The sequence below is a fragment of the Xiphophorus hellerii genome, chromosome 15, assembly GCF_003331165.1.
Source record: "Xiphophorus hellerii strain 12219 chromosome 15, Xiphophorus_hellerii-4.1, whole genome shotgun sequence".
NCBI classification, from domain to species: Eukaryota; Metazoa; Chordata; class Actinopteri; order Cyprinodontiformes; family Poeciliidae; genus Xiphophorus; species Xiphophorus hellerii.
The window spans coordinates 20,513,231-20,535,874 of record NC_045686.1 but is presented as its reverse complement, the minus strand read 5'-3'; the positions used below and the strand labels follow the sequence as shown (position 1 = coordinate 20,535,874).

The window sequence follows — 22,644 nt, the reverse complement described above, 5'->3', positions numbered from 1 at the left end:
GTTCTAAAGAAATTATACTAAATAAATGTCTTTTTTAAATATTCAGTGGTAGATATTTTTTAAACTTTCACAATTTTATTTCAACAATGAATTAAAAATTATAGTGCTGCACTTTTAGCTGCTGTATCGAGAAAGAATCACACTTTGCACCTGCTAGATCAGGATCTGCAACCTGAATCCGCTTTTCCATAGATGGACAACATTCTTATATAAAGAAAAAAGGCCAACAGCCATTACCCTTATAAAAAGAAGGGTAATGCAATTTCCAAGTATGATTTTCAAATAAAGTTGAGGTTAATGTCTCATTTTCACTAGTCATTTACCTGAACTTCTACCTTGATAATAAACTGGTTTTAGTCAAATGTTCTTCGAATGACTGGAAATGCATAGTGTTGAGTAGATTTTATTTTAATTTCTGGGGCAGCAGACCCCACTAGGACTGTGTCACTCCACAGCTGCATGTGTCACATTAATGTTAGCAGATGTTGGCAGGCATGATGTGGTCTTGAGATTCTGTTTCAGAGTTTATACACCTCTGGAAAAAATTAAAAGTTTCTCTGATTTTACTCTCTATAGGTATATGTTTGAGTAAAATGAACATTGTTCTTTTATTCTATGAATTACTGACGTGTCTCTAAATTTTGTTTGTGAATGTATGTAAATAAGCAGTTAGATTTAGAAAACCGCACCAACGAATATCTTTTCATGGGTCTTAGACCTGCTGGGGGCTAAGCACCCCTAAATGTCAGATCCTAGAATCGCCTCTGACAGATATGCTATTTTATTTATATAATTATAAGTAATTTCCACTATCAGTAATGTTTGGCCCAACAAACATTACTTGTTCATGTTTAGTAGTTAGGTCATGTGTAGGAGGATTGGCAGTTTCTTTTCGCTTTAATAGATTTAAAAAAAAAAAATGCCAATAGACAAATTACTTATGTGCATTAAAATATCTGAACATAACATCCCAATGGCTGTATTCGGCATCATTTCATTTCCTGAACATAAACCATGTTTTAAACAGACAAACCCAGGATGTTGCGTTTAGGTGAGAAGGAGCTCACAAAACGAAACTCTAGGCAGGCTTATTCCTTTTTTTTATTTATCACCATGGAAACTGGGTTCATCACCAGGGAACATTCCAGCACTCTGGTCCGGATGAAAGATTTCAGCAAACTGACACGGAGTCAAGTTCCTGAAAGGAAAGCGGACAGAGATGGATTCGCTTGCGCCTGCTGAGAGGAGGCTGCTGGGGGTAGAGGGGTTCAGTTAGCCCACGCCCGCCTCGGACTCTTCCTCTTCAATCTTCTGTATCTGTTTTTTTTTTTTTTTAAACAACTCCTTATCTGTCCACGCTGGTCTCTGCCAGCCGGTTGTTCATGATGCCCAGGGCGCCCACCCCTCCCGAGAAGCCGTTCTGATGCGAGCAGGAGCCGCCGGACTGCCGCGGGTGTCCGACCGCCATCTCCGACAGCTGCTTCTGCATGATGGCCAAGTTCACCTGCGGGGGAGGAGAAACTGGTCAGCACGGGAGGGGAAGAAAAAAAAAAAAGCTTGCTTCCTATGTACAGAGGCTGCAACATCCTCCTGTTAAAGCTTCAGTATGTAACTTTTACAAAAATACGTTTTGTTTTTTATCCCCCCCCATATTTATTAAAACTGTGAGCATGGACGTTGTGAGACAGGTAATCTCTGAGCTACTGTTGAGGTCGGAAAAAAATTCAACCAATCAGAGGCAGGAGGAGGGCTTTGGCGCTGTCAATCAACCTCCTGTATGCTAACTTGTGTGCTAATGGCGGAGAAACAACTTACCGTTACAGGGAAACCGCTTATCTGCCGTCATCGAGGGCTATGCTAACTAGCTAACTAGTGTTAGCAGACTACATTATGGTGAGCCAGATATTGATTAGCAAAGAGCAAACAGGAAGGGTGTGAGCATGAGAGTGATTGACAGCGCTAAGACCCTCCTCCTGGCTCTCATTGGTTGTTTCTGACTGGTGTATTTCTGCAGTTGGTACTGGGAGCTCTGGGAGAAGGCAGAAGAGCTTGATTTTCTCAGATTATCTGATAATATATTATACTCTTCAACACAATAATTTTAACAATAATGTAAAAAAGATATTTTTAAAAATAAAAGTTACCCACTTCATCTTTACACCTGCAGAAGCAGATGAATACAAAGTGTTGACACATAGCACGTCCTGTTCTCACAGAAGATATGTAAAGTACGCAGATCTTTTCTTTGCTTAGGTGCGACGATCTGACTAGACAGGAAGGTGATAAATGCTAAACAAGCTTCAGCAGAGGCAACCAGAAGTTGCGGTTCAACAAGGCAACGTTTCGTAGCTCCACATAGAGAAGGACAAGGCGCTAATTTCTTCCTTACGAATATGTTTAACAGGAGCCGGCAGGATGACCACATGGGGAAAGTCTTTAGTTTGCATTCCACCTGACATTTACATTTTTTCCCCCGTATGTTTCATAAAAAGTATTTCCGGCAGCGTGACATTTGTTGCAGGCGCTTATGCTCTGCTTGGAATTTCAATAATAATAATAAAAAAAGGTGAGCAAAGAAGATAACTTGGCTTTTTCTTTTCTTTCTTGGCTTTACCTGGCTAGGCTAGATTTAATAAGGTACACATGCGCTGCTTACACTTCATTATAGTCTGATATACCCATATTTATCTTATTGTAAAATAATTTGCCCACAACTTTGCATAAAATTGTAAGTATTCGAAAAGGTTTTGTTAGAATTGTAATCGTCCTTCTGCTCATCTGTTTAAGGATCTACATATTCTTACTACCAATTTGTATTTTTATGGAATTTATGAAAGTCAAAAAGACTTGAGTGTTATTTTCCTAAATATCACACCAGCAGAAGTCAATTTTTTTCTCTGCTGCAGAAGGAGCTAAGCTTTGGGGTGACGTTTAGCCCCTGGTCTGAGAACTAGCTTAAACGGTATTGGAAACGATACTTAATTAAAGAATTGTGATGAAAATTAAACTTTGTCCACACACAAAACACTAAGAGTAGAACAAAACGAACACGCTCTTCCCCACCGGCATCATAAGGGAAACTGGGCAGAGTTGATGGAGCTAAGTAAAGGGGAATCCATTAGGCAGCGCGATGGTGTAAACATGCAAACAGAGACACGTTTGAACGGTTCTCTGTGGATGAGTTTTTGGTCTCTACACATTGCCTGAATAAACTACGGAGAGGAAGAACCGGCCGGCTTTTTTATAACTTAACAGCAGCAAAGTATGACTCAAAATACAGACTCAATAAAAATGTATGACACACTGTTTAGGTTTAGTTTTTTTTTTTAAGTGTTGTGTTTGTGTCTATCATAAAAATTAAAAAAATACGCGGGTGGTTTGAGGGTAGCGATGTAACAAAACATGAAAAAGGGGGGTGCTGTGGTGGCACAGGGGTCAAGCGCAACCCGCATAAGGAGGCCGTAGTCCTCAACGCGGCCGTCGCAGGTTCGATTCCCGGCCTGGTGACCTTTGCCGCATGTCTTCCCTCTCTCTCATTACCTACATTCCCGTCATAGCACTTTCAAATAAAGGCCATTAGAGCCAAAAAACATGGAAAGAGGTCAGAGGTATGCATGTATACTTTTGGATGGCTCAAATGCTTCAAGCTGAAATACCACACGTTAAAGAAAGCAACGCTTCGTACGTAAAAGTGTTCAAAACACAATATCAGAGAAGGAAAATCAAAAGTGCACAAACTCGTATTTCTTACATCCGAAGGACAAAATCGATGTTGTTTTCCTCGATGTAAGCATTGAATCTAATGAAAGGGCCTTCACTGAGAATGCGGAAACTTCTTGTATATTTACAGTAATACTGCCTTTCAAAAATAGTACAGTGCTTTGGAGACAGAGTGAAACTTAGTTTACATTCAAAATATGAAAACAACTACTACAAGATCTATCAACACAGACAAAAGTCATATTTTCTCATTGAGCATCATAAGGATTTTTTATTTATTTTTACTAACATAATAGCTCTTTTTTTATTGCTTCGTAAAATATTATCATAAGTCAAGAGCGTCCCCCTGGCTCTGATTGGTTGTTTTTGGTAGGGAGCGGTGCACAACTTCAGAGCGTGACAGTGTCTTGGGAAGGAAGTGGAGGAGATCGATCTTTTCACAGATTATCTGTCTCATATTGTATTGACATGACCAGGTGACAGTTTTAACAAATATGAAAAAAAATTTTTTTTTTTTTTTTTATAAGACACTGCAGCTTTAAGTTTTCTTAAGCCTAACATTAGTTAAATATTGGGCTTAGGATATTAAACGTGATAATTGTATCTCTCAGTACCAAGGAATTAAGCTAGAGAACAACAACATTTTTGTTAGGTCTAGTCAGAAAACGAAGGTGTTGGACAAAAAAACGTCTCTGAATGCTCACGCTGCTTTCAGTTGTCGCTGCTCTCACTAGTGACTTTTTGAAAATCAATACGCAGCAAATTGTGTTCTGGGGACGGGTTGGTGGTGCACTGAATGTGTTTTAATTGAGTCTATTCACACGGTTTAAAAAAATATATGTAATAAGATAAAACATAATAAGAGAAACAACAGCTTTAATGAGACCAGATTTGTTTCTGTGTGGGAGGTGGGCTGATGTGAGCGGGCTTTAATCCCTTCCCGGTAAGCGAGGTTGTTGTTCATCAGAGCCTGCTGTTCCTCTGTTTAAATTAAAGCTAGAGTGACCTTCAAGCATTAACTCGTATTCCACGAGAAAAAGAGATTTTTCTTTTAGAGGTAAAACTTAAATTAGAAATTAACTAGAAAGGAGAAATTCAGCTAAAATGCTGGCAACAGACATGCTAGCTTTCTTTCACCCCGCTAACATTAGCAAACAGCTGTTATCTTTCCAAAATTTTCCACCATTATGTTACAATACTTGGGTTGTTTTGCTGTTGCTCAGTTTGTGACTTTATGCCAGAGTGCGGTAGGGTTATACAGGAGATAAATTGTCAAAGCACACCAGAAGGTTCAACTGTGAATACCTAAAATAAGACAAAGGGAAAGTTTTGGACTCAACTCTGACCTTAAGAGACCTCCATCCTCAAAACCCCTTCAATATAGCTAGTACAGTGGACCCCTGCCTATTTGCGGCTAAGTATTCGCAGACTCATCTATTCTTCTGTGGATCATAACTCCAAACTATTTGCGGAAATCCGTCGCCGCCTATTGATGAATTTTGTCCGACAGCATTTCAAAAATATTTGAAGGAAAATTCAGCTCAGGAAGTAGAAATACCACAGGAAACTGCTACTTGACATGTCATTGGCTAGTGTTTGCAAAGCAGCCAATCCAGAAGTCCCATTTATTTTCCTTGCCACTGATTGGCTGTACCCTCAAGAGGGTAAGGAAGACCTTAGATGTTAGCTTAAGCGCTAAGATGGTTTACCCTCTGCACAATAATGCAAATTAAGATACATTTAGTATTTTAACTATTAATATCGGCAGTTAGAAACACTTTTAGAGAAGGTCTTAAGTATTTAGCTATTCATGGGGAGCTGTGGTTCCTAATCCTTTGAGACTACCCAGGTTCTACTGTTCAAACCTGCCACATATCTGACTTAAGATTAGCGTGATTCCATTAAAGGCCCAAGACCGGATGTAAGGCATCTTAAGTTGTTCCTGACATAAGGTTTTCACCTTGTTGGCAGCCAAGAAGTCCCTCATGGAGATCATCTCTCCAGACATCCTGCGGCCCGGGTCGGTCTCGCTCTCGTTGATGGCGTCCGTCTCAATGGAGGGGTCCCTGCGGGCACGGAGATGTCCCGGGGCCACCACGTTCCGGCGAGGGTGCCGGTGTGGGTGAGGACCCTTCCTATAGAAGCAGCAGTGGCAAGAGGCTTCCAACCTCCTGAGCAGCCAATTGAGGACCTGCTTGATGACGATGGAGATGACATTGAAAAGGGAGTAGATGCAGCAGACGCCGGTGAGGATGAAGAAAAAGTTTCCGACCCGGTACGCAGCCGTGGCGTGACCCTCGTAGGAGACCCTCTGACTGCTGACCATATCCCCGAACCCAATGGTGCTGAAGGCCACAAAGCAGAAGTAAAGCGAGTCCAAGTAGCCCCAGCCTTCAGCCGCCGAGTACATCAGCGAGGCGCAACAGGACACCAAGATTGCCGCCGCTCCGAGAATGAACATGACGCAGTAAACCGAGGGTTTCCAGCCGGCGAGGGCCTCACGCTTTCCTACTCCGCCCGCCTCGGCTTCGCCCACCTTCTCGCCGTCAGACGCCCGGCGTCCATTCTGCGGCAGCACAGCCTTGTTGCGGCGCCGTTCATGGAAGGACTTGAGGACAAAGGCGATGACCGTGATGACGCGCTCCAGAAAGAGGTTGAAGAAGAGGATGGTGGCGGCGCAGCCCAGCAGTCCGTAAAACATCAGAAAGATTTTTCCTCCAATGGTGGCGGGAGTGGTCATCCCAAACCCTGACAAATGCACAAAGACATTCAGTAGTGAGTGTTAATCCAGACTACAAGGATTGTACAGCTATCAGTGAGACAAGGGGAGGGGTGGTAGCTTAATTTGAATCTTTGTTTCTCCACAGCATACATAAAAGACTAAAGAGAGAGAGAGAGTAGGACAAAGAGCATTACTGTCTCTAGACAAACACAATATCTAAAAAAAAAAAACCTCCATTTTCATTCACGCACACGGTCTTGCAAATGAATCGCTGCGCTCCTAGGAAACAAATTGATTACTTGCACATAGCAGAGGAGAAATATAACCACTTCCTGTTGCTTTGTCATTTGAACTAAGCATAAAATCTCTTGGCAATGAAAACAATTACCCAGTTACAATTAGGTATCCTCCAAGTTTTAAATTGGATGCTTCCCTTAATGATTCTGACGAGCACCTAAAACGGCTAATGTGATTGAGTCAAGGCTCGTCTCTTTAATACATGGTGGGATTCCAGTTTTCTGGAACTTATTTGGATTCTGTTAGCTAAATAAAAATATTTTTTTCAGACTTACGGTACTTTGAAAGAATTTCCAAACTCCTTGAACCGTTTCACTGTTTGCCATGTTACAGCCACAAACTTCAGTGTGTTTTCACTGGGACTGAATGCAGCAGAGCAACAAAAGGTAATAGCTGAAGCTGTCTGATTCGTAGATTGAGTCCAAATATGTATGATTTTATCTAAGTAGCGGCTAACAGGTGGCAGATGATGCTCTGGTCAGGTGAGAACCAAAGTGAACGTTTGACCATTGCAGTAATCTGCAGTGGAAAGAGACAGATAACATTTTTGCTAAAACACGATGTCACATTTCCATACAGTGAAACTCCTCCTTTTTCATCCTAGAACTGAAGGTGGATTACTGCAGTGCATTCTGGGATTGATCGTTTTTCTACCTCTCTCTTTGGTCCCCGTAGGTACTTCAGTTCGTCATTACTGGATCCCAACAAGATCCAATGCGTCAAAGCATGTTCAGACCCACTTAGAATGTTAGAATGGCCCACTTAAAGTCCAGACCGATTTTAAATCGAGTCTTTAAAGTTGAAGGAGAACAATAAGCTCAACCTGAGTGAGTTTGAACTTCATCACGAAGAAGAATGGGGGAAAATGTTCAGCTTCTAGCTGGTAGAGACACACTCTAAAGACCTGTAGCTCCAGTTACATTGACAGATGGCTCTAAAAAGTATTTACTAAGCTATAAAGTACACTGAAGTATATTAACAAGAAACTTTATGTCATATGATTGAGTACTTTCTGCAGTTTTTGCCATCTAACACCTTTGCTGACGTCAACAGGTACAGTAGCTGTGAATGTGTGCGACGCACGAGGCCTTTTCGGATGGAAAAAGGGAAATTAAATGTTGCGGCCCTTTCTTTTTCTCAGCGTTGAGACGGAAAACAAAAGCTTCAGCCTGACTAATTGGCTGCGCTACACGGTGGCTTCTTGGGGAGCATTTGATTGCCTCTTGATTCAAATTGGTTGTCAAGGTGCTAATTGAGCCAGAGCTTTCTCCCAAACACGACGATAAAGCCGAATGAGCTGGAGTTTATGACTTTGTTTTTCTTCTCTTTGTGTTTCAGGATATCATTTACATGAATGTCACACGCTATTTGACCCATTTAAGATACGGTGGTGGTAATAATAATATTGCAGTCAGACAGACATGAAAGGAACTGCATTATGACACGAGTCAGGATGAAACTAGCTGCTGTCGGTGACGGTTTCTGAGTTGTGCTGCTAACGTCCTAACATCCATACCAAAGATTAACCATGGGGCTCATTTCGAGCTTTAACTCTTGTATTTTTCAGGCAGCTATAGATTATTTACAGAGAAATAGCAATAGCCACATAATAAAGACTTCCATGCAGCCACTGAGGTCATAAACTGTTTGAAAACCAATCTTCAAATCGATCGGCCGGTTAAAGTTGTGGTTGGGCAGAAGAAAAAAATAATCTGAAATGGTAGAAGTAGGTGATAAAATCAGTGGTCTTAGATCTAGTTGACGGAATATTTTATAGCATAATATTTTATAGCATAACCAGGACAAAAAGAGCCATACCTAATGGCCATATTTCAGACATATATTCAATCTTAGACTTTGAATATACGTCTATGATTCGGCTTTAGATACAGATTTTAATTCCTGTTCCAGAGGGCAATTAATTTTACAGCAAGTCACACTAAAAACAACAATGCACCAGCAATTAATACTTAGCTAGAGGGTGTGGCTCTAAATCCTACTGCTTCAACCAATGAAGGATAAAAACACCAGAGTCGTCGATCAAACAGGAAATAAACCAATAATAAACACATAATGCTTAAAAAAATCTTAGTCCCGCTTGAGAGTTAGTTAGAGTTAGCTTTGCTAAATTTAATGCATAGTAGCCCATTGAGCTCCTATTAGTGTAGCATTGGTTAATTTGCATGAGAAATAAATAAAAAAAATCTTAGATTTTTACTCTTATTAAAATGTCACTACATTGAAACTTAAAGGGGACAGTATTGTGTGTTTTCCAGGCATTTTTAAATATTATCAGAACTATCTTACCTTCTGGTGTTATAAAATTGCTACATATATCAAATGTGGCTTATAATAAATTCTACTTCCTGATTTAACACCTTGAAATTGGGCCTCTGTCCCTTTAACAACTCCGGCTCTTTCTGAAACTCCGCCTTCAGGAAGTCATCACAACATGGCTCCACTATTAACCCTTTAACAACATTTTACCAGAGAAGTAGCTCCTATAATGAGCTCAGCTGATAGCAAACACCTGGTGGAACTGCACTAATTGCTGCTGGCTAGTCTGAAGGAGCTGAGTGTGGAAGGCTGCTTGATGAGGAAATAACATTATAACATGATGTAAGTCTTTAAAAAGTCTATTTTACATAACACTGCCCCTTTAAAAAAACAACACATGGAGTTTATACTGCTGCATGTGGTCCACAACTTTTACACATCTTTACCATATTCTTATGGTACAGGTTCTTGTGAACAACCAGATAACACTTTAGAAAAGATCAACAGTGTTTTAGTTCTTTAAAACTATGCTTAGTATTCTCACTGGCAATCTTTCAGAATAAAACGAATGACAAAATGGTTAACTTCTGTGTGTTTATTTTAGAATAATAACTTGATTAGATCGCCTGTGGAGGAAAGGAAACAGTAGCGCCTTAGTTCCTTGTGACTCATCGCCTTTGTTTACCATGTTCTCAAAAAGCCCTTGCTGTTATTTTAATCTGCAACAAAAACAGAAGTCGAAAATATCACTAGATAAATAGACTTGTTTTAATAAGTCGTGGTTGCAGCAACAACCTCTGCACAGCTAATCACTTTCCTGTTTCATGCTTGCGACTTCACAAACCGACGTGTTTGTTGCAAGGTTGGAAATGAAAATAACAAATTCTGACAATAGATATGATTCAAATCCAAATATTGAAATGGAGCCGTGAAAGTGGATTGCTCATGACAAAGACACAGTGTGCTTTTTACTCGGCGCAGTCTCACTCCAACATTTAGAATCCACGGCAAACAACTCCGGTGGAGTCCCGAGCCGCATTGTTATATCGCCATCTGAAGTTGGAAACAGGAAGGAAAAGGTCAAAGCAACAAACTCAGGCTGAATGTTTGCTGATGAGACTGACGCAACTGAAACCTTCCAGTCTTAACTTACTCCTTAAATAACTTGCATACGTTATTTTTTATTACGTACACAGACGAATTAATCGACTGGCACATTTATCCCAACTTAAGACACAAAACAAGGTGCTCTGGTGTTCCGTTCGTGGTCCTTAATAATGTAGGAATTTTCATCTACATAGGATTTTCAGAAGCTTGGCAAAATACATGGCTTTTTATGTTTGTTTGTGTTTTTCTTTTCTAGAGCATTCATGGACTGGAAATGGGTTCTGGTCGCCAGTGTGTCCTGCTGGTTGTCATTTGAAATGGCCTTCAGTAGACAACGGGTGGATGAATTCCATATCACCTCAACTAAATTGGCAGCGAATGGGGATAACATTGTTTCCAAACCAGATAATTCTCCATTAAAATGTAGAAAGGTAGAGAGGTAGAGAGGAAATGCACGGGCATTAAGAGATGCTCTGTGCACTAATGATACCGTCACAATGCAGCACTCTGCTACTGTATGGCACATCAGCCTGTCATGATGCATGCAGTGCTTTTAGAGAAGATCCAATAGGACAGTTTATTTTAAAAAGGCTTTATCAAAGTAACAAAGTGAGAATGGTACGTGGGATTAAAGAGTAGACGAAGGAACAATGAATAAAAGATAAAATTGACCACTCTGCCGTCACATACTGAGCGCCTCATTACTTTTCACTGTCTGAACCCCTTGGACATACACAAGCATTTTGTTCTGTGTCCACACATAGAACATCTGTTTAAATTTTTTTTTTTTTTTTAACTGAGAACTTAATGTAAATGCTTCATACACTTCCTGGTGAAAGTATTCCCAAAGCACTTTCAGATTTTGTCACATTAAAACCTCATATTTCAACTTATTTTGCTGGGATTTTGTGTGATTAGAACAACATGCATTATCAGGGCATAATTCTGAAGTAAAAGCGGCACATATAAAGGGTGTGGCAGCCAGTGGTTCACAGATTGCAGTTTTCTGGCTGGATCGCCAATTACCGATCTTTTAAAAAGCCTAACCTGCCGATTCTGATTTTGGCCGATACCAATTTTTTATATATATATATTTTTTGTCTGAAATGTCGCTAAATATAGCAGTAAAGTAACTGAATTGGCAACAGTGGGGTGACTGTTGTTAACTGTAAACGTGCAGATATGACCTGGTGGGCCGGTCCGTCAGTCAAACCTCTCTGACAGAAGAGCAGAAGAGGACAGAGGTTGATTTTTAGACCTTTGCAGACGAAGATAAGATCGGTGGATAAGATCCGCTTCACATGTAAAAATCTGCCGCTCACCGATATCCCAATAATTAAGGAAATCGTCCGGCCGATAAATCGGTGGCAGCCTCTCTTCACCGTGATATCACTAAATAAAATCCAGTGCATCCAATCGCTTTTCAGTCACGTAATTATCCAGAAGCCTCCATCTCATTTAATACAGCTGGAAACCTAAACCATAAATACTAGACATGTACGATATTGGATCTTTGTTCGATATTCGGTACGCCTATATACTAAAACTAATTTAGCCTATAACCAATACCAATACTGATATTTATCCAAAGCTTGTAGAATGGACTGCTGGTGAGTTTTTTTTTGTCTTCCTGGTTAACCGCTCTCTCACTTTCTCTTTCGGCCACCATAAACTCATCGTAATGGTCGGCACGGCGGTTCTTGAGATGGTTAATCAACTTTGTTGTCTCTCCTCCTCCTATCACCGATGCTGAGCAGTCGAGGCAAATAGCGGTTCTGCTATCAGTTTCCGACACTTTAAAGAACTTCCACACCGCTGACATTTTCACTTGGTCCTGCTCTCCCGCCGTGATCAGATTAGTTTGGCGTCATAACGTCGTGCTGTGCTGCAGGCATCATTGTCACTGGTTTGTTATATAAAAACAACACCTGGTATATCGGTGAATTATTTTGACCTGAATGGCCAATGTCTGGTATTAAAATTTTCAGCCAACATCAGCCGATGCCAATATCATGCCGATAATGTTGTAGTAAATACAACACGCTGCCACCACCATGTTACGGGATGGAGACTGTTAGAACATTTTAAAATGTACCGTAAGCCAAATTTGGACTTCTTGGCATACATTCAAAACCCAAAGTACCGGTAGATGCTTTTCTGAAGAGTGAATATGTGAGCTTGTCAAAGTTGATAGAAGTCACAGGTAGCTGAATAAAGCACCAATCATGACGAAAACCAAGGCTGCGACGGTTTGGGCCAAGTGCAAGACATATTCGCACATCCACCTCGGCTGATCCCTTTCCGATGGGGCTGTAAAGGCAACGCGTGAACAAGTTTGAAGGATTAACCGATGAACTCGTCAGAGAATGATTATTTCCACATTTTAAGCAACATGAGTCTGTGGGGTTCACACCGTGTGACGCAACATGTCTGAAGAGATTGTGATGACTTCATGGATTTCTCCCTCATACACGCCCTGAGCCTGCTATCGATCAGAGGCCCTGCCACGCCGTCTGACGCTGACTGTAAATTTGTTCCAACCATGGCGCTGGAGCGAAATGGAGACACAAATCTGAGGAGAGGTTGTGACAACACAGGATCAATAGTGACAGTTGTGACGGGTTGAGCAGATCTGAAGGACTTCAGGGCTTTGTCTCCGTCTCACACCGACACCAGCGAACCCAGGACTCTGACGGAGGCTGACGGTTCTGAGAATTTTACACAAATACGTCGTTTTTCCATTCCTTTGTTCGCTGCTACTGAGCTATTGAAGGGGATTTCATGGATGGACAGAAATGACAGAACCTTTTCTTTTCTTCATTTTGAATTCAGGTAGAAATTTAGTTCTGGGATAACGACGGTGTTTGTAAAAGGAAAACTGTGAAAGAACAGAACTCAAAGGAAGAGGTGTATAGTTAGAAAACCGCACTGTGCTATTCCAGATTATACTAATAGACTACCTTGTACAATACTGTAGAGCTGAAACAATTTACCAGATTAATCGTGATACAATATAATTGACCTGACAGCAGATGCTTCGTCACACATACTTGTTTGAAGAAGCAAAATGAGCTTCTTCTTAACTGAAGTGCCAAAACCAACCTGCCTTCGACCTGCAGTATTTTATTTATAAAGTGTAAAAGAAAAAAATATTTTTTGACTTTTTTTAAAATCAAAGTTGCACAATTTGGATGGAAATCAGAAACACATTCTCTGACAAGACTTTTCTCTTTTTGGCCGCATCTATTTTTGTAAATCTTAACTCTGTTGAACACAAAAGTTGCTTCTGGTTTCGTCTTCTTCACTTAGACTTTGTTGCCAAGCAATGCGGCTAAATGCAGTTCAGACAAATTCTCATTCTGCGTCCATTTTACTTCATGCAGTAAAGGCGACTGTTAGTGTGCCTCATACTGAAGCACACTGATGATATTACAAAAACAAGAAAAAAAAAAGAGAATTTGGTCTGTTTTGTTTTTTTTTAAATGGTAAATGTTTCATTCGGTTTCCCTTACAGTCTATACAGTCCGCACCCAGAACTCTGAATACAAATGCCTCCATACTTCTCTACATGCGCACCTATTTATAGATCTGTGTGGCCGTCAATTACTGACTGTAATATCCAAAGAGAAGATTTAATAACTTGTTCACAATGCGTTCATTCTGCGGCCGTCTTTGATCCACGTTCCTCTTTTCGAGTAACCTGAGAAATTTCCACAAATCTCTCGATGTCAAACAGTCGCGCAGACCGTTCCTGTTGTCAGGGCTGTTTGGGTCCATCTGAAACACCAACCCTTCTATATTTAGAAACAAGTCGTTCCAATTTACATGTCGTTTAGCTGCCGGGGTGATAACGCCCCTACAATAAGCACTAGTGATGGCACTTATTGTCCACTGTTGCTGTGTGCTGAGGAGAGATAGCGCTGTGCACCGGAGGCCGACTCTTCCCTGTCCCTGGAGAGTTGAGCAACACGTTTTGTGAAAATAAAATAAAAGAAATGCTATTCTGTGGAGAGCGCATTGAAAAACTTTGATTTTGTGAATTCTGTTTTTTTTCTATGTCAGGCTTTTTTTTTTTGTTTTGTCCAAAGCTTGAAATTACGAATGAGCAATGAGTGTTTTTGCGAAACAAAATAACCAAATTGCTTTATAAATTTCAGATCCAGAAATATTTTATTAATCAGACAGGGAATTGACATGTTACTGTAACTCGTATTAGCCCAGGTTTTTAAATGCTGATTGCTGTGGGCAGGAAGGATCTCCTCTAGCAGTCTGTACTACAGCGACTCTTGAAGAACCCTCTGACTGAATGCAACCATCTTACAAAGTCTGAAAATCTGGAAAGTGCGGTGCGTATTTGAATCCGTTTTGCGGCCTTAAGCAGGTTTTCCATCCTCCCATGTTCCCATCAACCAGGCTGAGAAAAGCCTCCCCACAGCATGACGCTGCCACCACCACGTTACGGGATGGAGACTGTTAGAACAGGAGCAGACTCTGTCTTTGTACTTTGGTTTCCACGTACAAATTACATCTAAGCATAATCTGACTGTTCCCTCCTCTTTTCAACGTCAAACCTGATACTTTACTTTGACTGGACTTTAATCATTTTATTCTAACGGTTGTATTTCTACAACGTTATGGCAATGAGTATATTATTTACAAACCTCCCACTATTAATGTTTTCTAATCCAGAACACATTTTATGGGTAGTAATTGTTCTTTTGCTGTATAGAGCAATATACAACAGAACACAGGCCTTGCAAAATTTATGCACCTATATCTTCCCATGTGTTATTTGCTAATTGCTAAAAAAAAAAAGGTTCAGAAGAATCCTCCCATTCCTACACTGTAAAAAAAGTCGCTGTAGAATTTACAGTAACTTACTGGCAGCAGGGTTGCCAGTAAGTTACTGTGATTTTTACGGTAAAGAAATTACAGTAACTTTACGGTAATTTTTTACAGTAGCCTTACTGTAATTCTATTACAGTTTTACTGTAATTTTATTGCAGGTTTTCTGTCATTTTTTATTACTATCTTACTGTAATTTGATTAGTGTTACTGTAATTTCTTTAAAATAGCACAGTAATTATATAACATGGTTACTGTGATTTCATCCCATTTTTATTAAAATAAAATTACATTAAATTAAATTGTAGTAGAATTACAAAAAGTTGTCATTTTACAGTAGTTCATAAAACTGCATACTTTGCTAGCTTTTAAAAGTTTAAATGTGAACTTGCAACATAATTTACCAAACTCACAAAAACTGTTTTATTTTTCTAATTTAAAAAATATACATGTATATTTTAAAATTGCTTTATTTTACTGTCAATTTAACTGTACATTAAAAGTTTACAGTACAGCTGTAAATTTCCGCACGTGATCCAGCGGTCCAATCACGTCCCATATACTTTCCATACGCGTTTCAGATCACAGTGAAGAGCTGTATTTTCAAAACCCAGCCACCTTACTGTATTTTCATGCTGTAGTTTTTACAGCCATTTGTTACAGTGTATATTATGGCAGAGAGTTGATAAATGTGTGAACAGAATCCAAACTATAACTTTTTTTCAAACATTTATAGTTTTTAGCCATTTTCCCCCCTGTGTCTACATGGAAAACACTGTTTTTCTGGGGGGGGGGGGGGAGGGATGACGAAGAGGTTTAAATACGTTCCACAGTGAAAATTTTGCCCTCTCATTCTAATGTGGACAGCAAAAACACATAAAAAAAAAAAAAACTCTTATATATATTAGCCCAACATCTAACCTGATCTATAACCCTAAACGAGTCATACATAACAACAATCGCATATTATCCACTCAGCATCGCACCACTTCTGGTTTGGGGGGAGTAAATACTGCTCTGGGCCGTTCTCGGTGTTTCCATGTGGACGAAAAGATTTCTGGAAACGGTGTGGAACTTGGTGTTTTTGAAATCTGTTGTAGAAAAAAAAAAAAAAAAAAAGCATTCCTTTGTGGACTGTGCCGGGAGGGGAGGCGGGTGAATCTTTCTTTACAGGGAATCAATTATTCATCAGAGCATGTATGAACATTAGATTGAGTGAAGTTGCACAAAAAAGATCAGTAAAGCTGCAGTTTCTAACAACTTTTATTGCTAATTACTGAAGTTAGCATTGGCTAGCTGTAACAGAAACGTCTACATATGTAATTCCTACATTGTAAATTTTTATAACTAGTGTGAAAGCCTTCCAACTGGTCGCAACATACTTATTGTACTGTGGCAGAAAAAGGTTAAAATGTAAAAAAAAAAAAAGAAATGAATACGTACGGAAGCAGTTCTGTTATACGGTTAGCTTTCCTGTTAGCTAACGCTCCTTGTTGCTCCTCTTCAGAGCTACAGTTTTAATGTCAGTTATTATTACTGTAACAATCTAAGGTAGGTTATAATGCTTGAAATGTTTCCATAAAACACATTTTAAAAACATTTAGTTTAAGCTTTCACCATTTCAACACCAAACTATATGCTACAAAGCTAATGCTAACAGGCAGAGTACGCCCTCTGACACCAGTCTGACATCTGCAGGTCTGAACTTTATGTAATTTGTTCAATGTACATAACACTATACAATGAAAACAATCATTTTATGTAAAATAAAAATAAAAGGTGAGATTATTATGTTTATTGAAGTGTGTGAGAATGCTTCTGACTGACAGTTTAACCTGCGTAATCTGGTCAGTGATAGTCACCCTATCAGCCAGACATCAGATTCAGAAATACAGAAGATATAGCAGGCATTCAGAAATAAACATTCGATACCAGTGCTGGATCAGATCATCTCTGCTGAGACCAAATTCCCACTTAATGCCTTACACTAAGCTCTGGAAACCCCACAGTAGGAGAAGCAGTGTGTTTACCAAAAGCAAAAAAAAAATCCCAGAACTTTGGTCGAGACCAATGTGAGAACTACCAATGTAAGCAAACCAGAATATCCTCTCGTTTACAGTCAAAATTATAACCAATTATAACTGATATTGTTATTTTCTGACAAATTTGACAGTTTGACACGTAGTCAAGATGCTTCAGAGCTGTCGATTTATGTCGGATTGATTGTTAATCATTGAATTACTCTCGTATGTTTTAATACTTTTGCTGCATTTAATGACACAAGAATTAATTTATGAGACTGACTTTTCATTTCCAAGTCACTGTCAGCTGTGCCAGGCTTGCTCCTCCCCAGTAATGTGACGAGAAAAGTTAAAAAAATACATTTGCAGCACAACTTTGTCTACGAATGAATGACACAGCTCCCTGCTCTGGGAGGCACAGCAAGCAGGGGGCTGGCACAAGATTTCCACAACATCAGTTGCGCCTTACATCCCAAAAGTGAGTATTTCATTATGTCAACAGGAAATTTGCATAGTTTCCATAATTTGCATAAACGAGGAACAAACTATAACACAAATTAAAGGAATGTTTTGCTGTTTATGAACAAGTCTGTGCTGCATGCTATAGCTAAAAATCTGAGTTGCTTCAACTACTTAAACTTCAGCCAAGTCATTTTTAGACCTGTAACAACAATTAATTTTGCAATAAGTTATTGCGATAAACGATGATATTGTTGCTTTGAGACCGTTCTCAAGTAAAAATAATGCTAGTGGCAGAATATTGCTCAAAGTGTCAGGATCTGTGTTTTTCTGTGTTCATTTAGAGTTTTTTGTGTCCTTAAGTCTCTTCGTTGTCCTGTCCTCCCCTTGATTGTTCCCAGGTGTGTCTCGTTTCTGTGATTACCCTCCCGTGTATTTAACTCCACCTGTGTTCCTTGTTCCTCGTCGGGTCCTCGTCAATTTTTCGTCAATGTTTCGTCAACGTCACGTCAATGTCCAGTCTAGTCGTCCTCAGTGTTTCCTTGTGCCTGCTGTTCGTTGTTGGACTTATTCATCATTCATCTAACCTGGGTCCGCTGCCTCTGCCTCACCACCTCACCCGCACCACTTCATGACAGTAGGACCCGACCATACCGAACGGTGAGAATGCAGCATATGGCCCAGCACGACCAGGAGGCATGGTTCCAGCAGCAGTTGGAGTTGGCTCAGCGGGATCTCTACAAGGACGTAGAGATCCTGCCATCTCCGCTGCTGCTGGAAGAGATGGGACTGGTGTCGGACTACACCCTGGCGATTAGCCAACGCCAGATGCTACCAGTCCCCACCCCAAAGCCCTCCGGATTCGGCCCCCGCCGTTACTCACGCCGGGGGAGACAGCGACGTGAGCCGCCGGTGAACCCGGCCCCTCGTCGCCTTCCGGATCCGTCACCTCCGCTGTCAGCCCGGAGACGGCGACGTGAGCCGCCGGCAGACCCGGCCCCTCGTCGCTTTCCGGAGCCGCCACCTCCGCTGCCCGCTCGGAGACAGCGACGTGAGCCGCCGGCAGACCCGGCCCCTCGTCGCTTTCCGGAGCCACCACCTCCACGGTCAGCCCGGAGACAGCGACGTGAGCCGCCGGTGGACCCGGCCCCTCGTCGCCTTCCGGAGCTGTCACCTCCGCAGCCGTTTCCAAGGCTTCGCTGCGGCTCGCCCCCGCGGCCGTTTCCAAGGCTTCGCTGCGGCTCGCCCCCGCGGCCGTTTCCAAGGCTTCGCTGCGGCTCGCCCCCGCGGCCGTTTCCAAGGCTTCGCTGCGGCTCGCCCCCGCGGCCGGTTCCAAGGCTTCGCTGCGGCTCGCCCCCGCGGCCGGTTCCAAGGCTTCGCTGCGGCTCGCCCCCGCGGCCGGTTCCAAGGCTTCGCTGCGGCTCGCCCCCGCGGCCGGTTCCTAGGCTTCGCTGCGGCTCGCCCCCGCGGCCGGTTCCTAGGCTTCGCTGCGGCTCGCCCCCGCGGCCGGTTCCAAGGCTTCGCTGCGGCTCGCCCCCGCGGCCGGTTCCCAGGCTCCGCTCCGGCTCACCTCCAGCCGGCGCACCCGAGGCCGAATCAGCCGGCGTTCCAGCCGGCGCACCCGAGGCCGAATCAGCCGGCGTTCCAGCCGGCGCACCCGAGGCCGAATCAGCCGGCGTTCCAGCCGGCGCACCCGAGGCCGAATCAGCCGGCGTTCCAGCCGGCGCACCCGAGGCCGAATCAGCCGGCGTTCCAGCCGGCGCACCTTCCGAGACTCCCAGTGTTCCTTCCGAGACTCCCAGTGTTCCTTCCGAGACCCAGACCCCCAGCGTTCCTTCCGAGACTCCCTGCGTTCCGACCCTGACCCTCTGTGTTCCTCCAGAGACTCCCTGCGTTCCGACTCAGACTCCCTGCGTTCCTCCAGAGACTCTCTGCGTTCCACCCGAGACCGAGACCCTCTGCGTTCCACCCGAGACCGAGACCCCCAGTGTTCCACCCGAGACCCTGACCTTCTGCGTTCCTCCAGAGACCCTGACCTTCTGCGTTCCTCCAGAGACCCTGACCTTCTGCGTTCCTCCAGAGACCCCCAGCGTTCCTCCAGAGACTCTGACCCCCAGCGTTCCTCCAGAGACTCTGACCCCCAGCGTTCCTCCAGAGACCGAGACCCCCAGTGTTCCGACCGAGACCCAGTCCCTATCCGTTCTGACCGAGACCCCCAGTGTTCCACCCGAGACCGAGACCCCCAGTGTTCCACCCGAGACCGAGACCCCCAGTGTTCCACCTGAGACCGAGACCCCCTGTGCTCCGACCGAGACCCTGCCTCGGGGGGCTCGTCGTCGCCGTCTGTGGGCGGCCCCCGGGACTCATCATCGCCGCCTCCAGCGCCGCGGACGGCCGCCGGACCGCCTCCGTGGTTCCCGCCTCCAGCGCCGCGGACGGCCGCCGGACCGCCTCCGTGGTTCCCGCCTCCAGCGCCGCGGACGGCCGCCGGACCGCCTCTGTGGTTCCCGCCGCCGCGGACGACCGCCGGACCACCTCCGTGGTTCCCGCCTCCTTTGCCTCCGCCCACCCTGTGGGTAGTTTTTTGTTTCTTTTTGGACTCTTGGCCCTTCCCGTGTTTCCGCCCGCAATGGTGGGTTGTTTTTTGTTATTTTGGACTCTGGCCCGCCGTCCAGCGCCCCTCCGCCCACCCTTGTTGTGTTTTTGTTTTTTGGGCGTCTGGTAGCCGCCCTTGAGGGGGGGGTACTGTCAGGATCTGTGTTTTTCTGTGTTCATTTAGAGTTTTTTGTGTCCTTAAGTCTCTTCGTTGTCCTGTCCTCCCCTTGATTGTTCCCAGGTGTGTCTCGTTTCTGTGATTACCCTCCCGTGTATTTAACTCCACCTGTGTTCCTTGTTCCTCGTCGGGTCCTCGTCAATTTTTCGTCAATGTTTCGTCAACGTCACGTCAATGTCCAGTCTAGTCGTCCTCAGTGTTTCCTTGTGCCTGCTGTTCGTTGTTGGACTTATTCATCATTCATCTAACCTGGGTCCGCTGCCTCTGCCTCACCACCTCACCCGCACCACTTCATGACACAAAGATCAATAAACTTACAATTTTAATTAATATTTTTCACTGAAACTGGTAGACATTTTAAATGGCAAGGCCAGGCAACTTTACTTATATAGCACCTTTCAGCCATAGACAATTCAAAGTGCTTGCACAAGAAAATTTACAACAAAGTCAAGCAGATTAAAAATAAACATTAAAATGTTTAATATAGTGAATGAATAGAATCTAAAAAATGTAAGAATAGGTAATGTCAAATGAGGTTTTTAACCTTGTTTTAAATAAACTCAAGGTAGGGGCAGTCTTACAATGAGCAGGAAGCTTATTAATATCTAAAATAAATAAACAGAACAACAAATAATTTTTTTTTATAACGTTTCATTCTCTAAACAAAATAGTTCTTAAAAAAGGCTAGTTGAGACCAAAGCACCATGACTGAAGAGTTGAGAGAGAGAGAGAGAGAAACGGTTAACCATTTAAATGGAAATTATTAATTTATCATGCGATTGATCGATTAATTGCTTATTGCATCTACGGTTGGTTGTGCAGTTCTGAAGGGATACGAACAGATTTTTCTCTGTGCTTCTCTGTTTGCTCAATCCATGAACAGAAACGAGAGAGAGAGAGAAAATATTACTTTTTTTCCCCTTTTCTTTTTTACATATTTACATTTTGAATTTAGAGGAGACGGCACATTTCACAGTTGGGATAAGTTTGTGCTTATCCCAAGAAGGAAAAGAAAAAGAGTGGGGAAACAAACATTGACCCAAAAGCCGGTTCGGTCAACGCGTTTGACCTGAAACGACCGGCCGGTGCGTGACAGGTTGCTGCAAAAACCTCACCGATTGTCGACACCACGGTCCCCACGAAGTAAAACGCTCCCGTGAAGTCCCACCGGGGTCTGACCGTGTCCACGCGGATGCCCGCCACGTTCGCCTCCTCGTAGCTCCTCAGGAAGTCGCGCAGGTCCCTCCTGCTCAGGTTGTGCTTCAGGGAGAAGTGCTCGAACCTCTGCGCCCAGCGCGCCTTCGCCTCCCGCTCCTTGGGCTGCTCCAGCGCCGAGAAGACGGCGGCGCCGCACAGCAGGTAGAGGACGATGAAGAGCGCCAGCAGCAAGAACCGCGCGTTGTCCTCGTTGATGGGGCCGGAGGAGCCGCAGCAGCAGCCGCTCCTGCGTGCCATTATGTTGCCGTTGTCACCGCGGCGAAGGAGCGGCGGCGGCGGCTGTGGGGGACCGTACGCGCTCCACGGAGGAGACGGAAAAGTCCATCGCCGTGGACTTTCATTGCGTTTCTGGCAACAACCGGTTCCAAAAAAAAAAAAAAAAAAAGTCAAACAAGCGAGATGTTTGCAGCAGTTCCAGAGGCTGGATCTGATCAGAATTAGAAAATGTCAGAAGATATGAGAGAAACAACCTGTACACGCAGCGCGTCGTGCTGTTGTGCTCTGGGGGTTTTTTCTACTGATGCGTCTCCAAAGCTGTCCCCGCCCAGGAGCGCGTCTTTTACGCACCAGAGTCTGATCACCTACTGCTCAGCTGGCGCGCGCTCGAGAGAGAGAGAGACAAGATAATGAGCCTGAACGCAACACCGCCGTCATGTTCGACCCGAGCCAAACTTTTGGAGGTTTGATTCCGACTTTATAGAGCGTGTTTGGGATCGATAACACTTGACCTTTGCGGAGCTCAGATGACCGCCGCATCTTCACCCCGGGACCGCGTGAGCAAATGTCACCGCGGAAATAAATTATTCAGGATCAGAGAGAGGCACCCAAAGAGCTATTTCTGGAAACATGGACGGTCTGTCTAAACAGCCAGGAGCCAACGGACAAGTTCTACCTCAGGTTGTGGATTGAAATTTGAAGTCCTTAAGTTGTGGGAGTTGTTGTAACACTGCAAAAACACAAAATCTTACCAAGTTATTCTGGTTTAGTTTCTTGTGCAAATAAATTAATAACACAAACTAACTTATAAGTAGCTTTTCAGCGAGATAGAAGACAATCATTTCTTAATTTTGACGAAAAAGTGCATGTTTCACTGGCAGATTATTTCACTTATAAAATAGGAAAAATGTCTCGTTATAAAGTATATTTTCATCGTTATCGACTCAAAACAAGCCTCTATATTTTGCTAAAAAGTTACTTATAAGTTA

General features: G+C 43.1%; 1 protein-coding gene across 1 annotated transcript; it reads right to left on the bottom strand.

The window, feature by feature from the left end:
• Nucleotides 1-1,083: 1,083 nt before the first annotated feature.
• On the bottom strand, nucleotides 1,084-22,202 carry kcnk13b (potassium channel, subfamily K, member 13b). The gene is made up of 3 exons (XM_032586310.1): nucleotides 21,337-22,202; nucleotides 5,681-6,468; nucleotides 1,084-1,504 (listed from the first exon to the last, which is right to left on the bottom strand). Exons 1-3 carry the CDS (start codon nucleotides 21,674-21,676, stop codon nucleotides 1,346-1,348), a joined length of 1,287 nt encoding a protein of 428 aa, XP_032442201.1. The 5' UTR covers nucleotides 21,677-22,202; the 3' UTR covers nucleotides 1,084-1,345.
• Nucleotides 22,203-22,644: the final 442 nt, after the last annotated feature.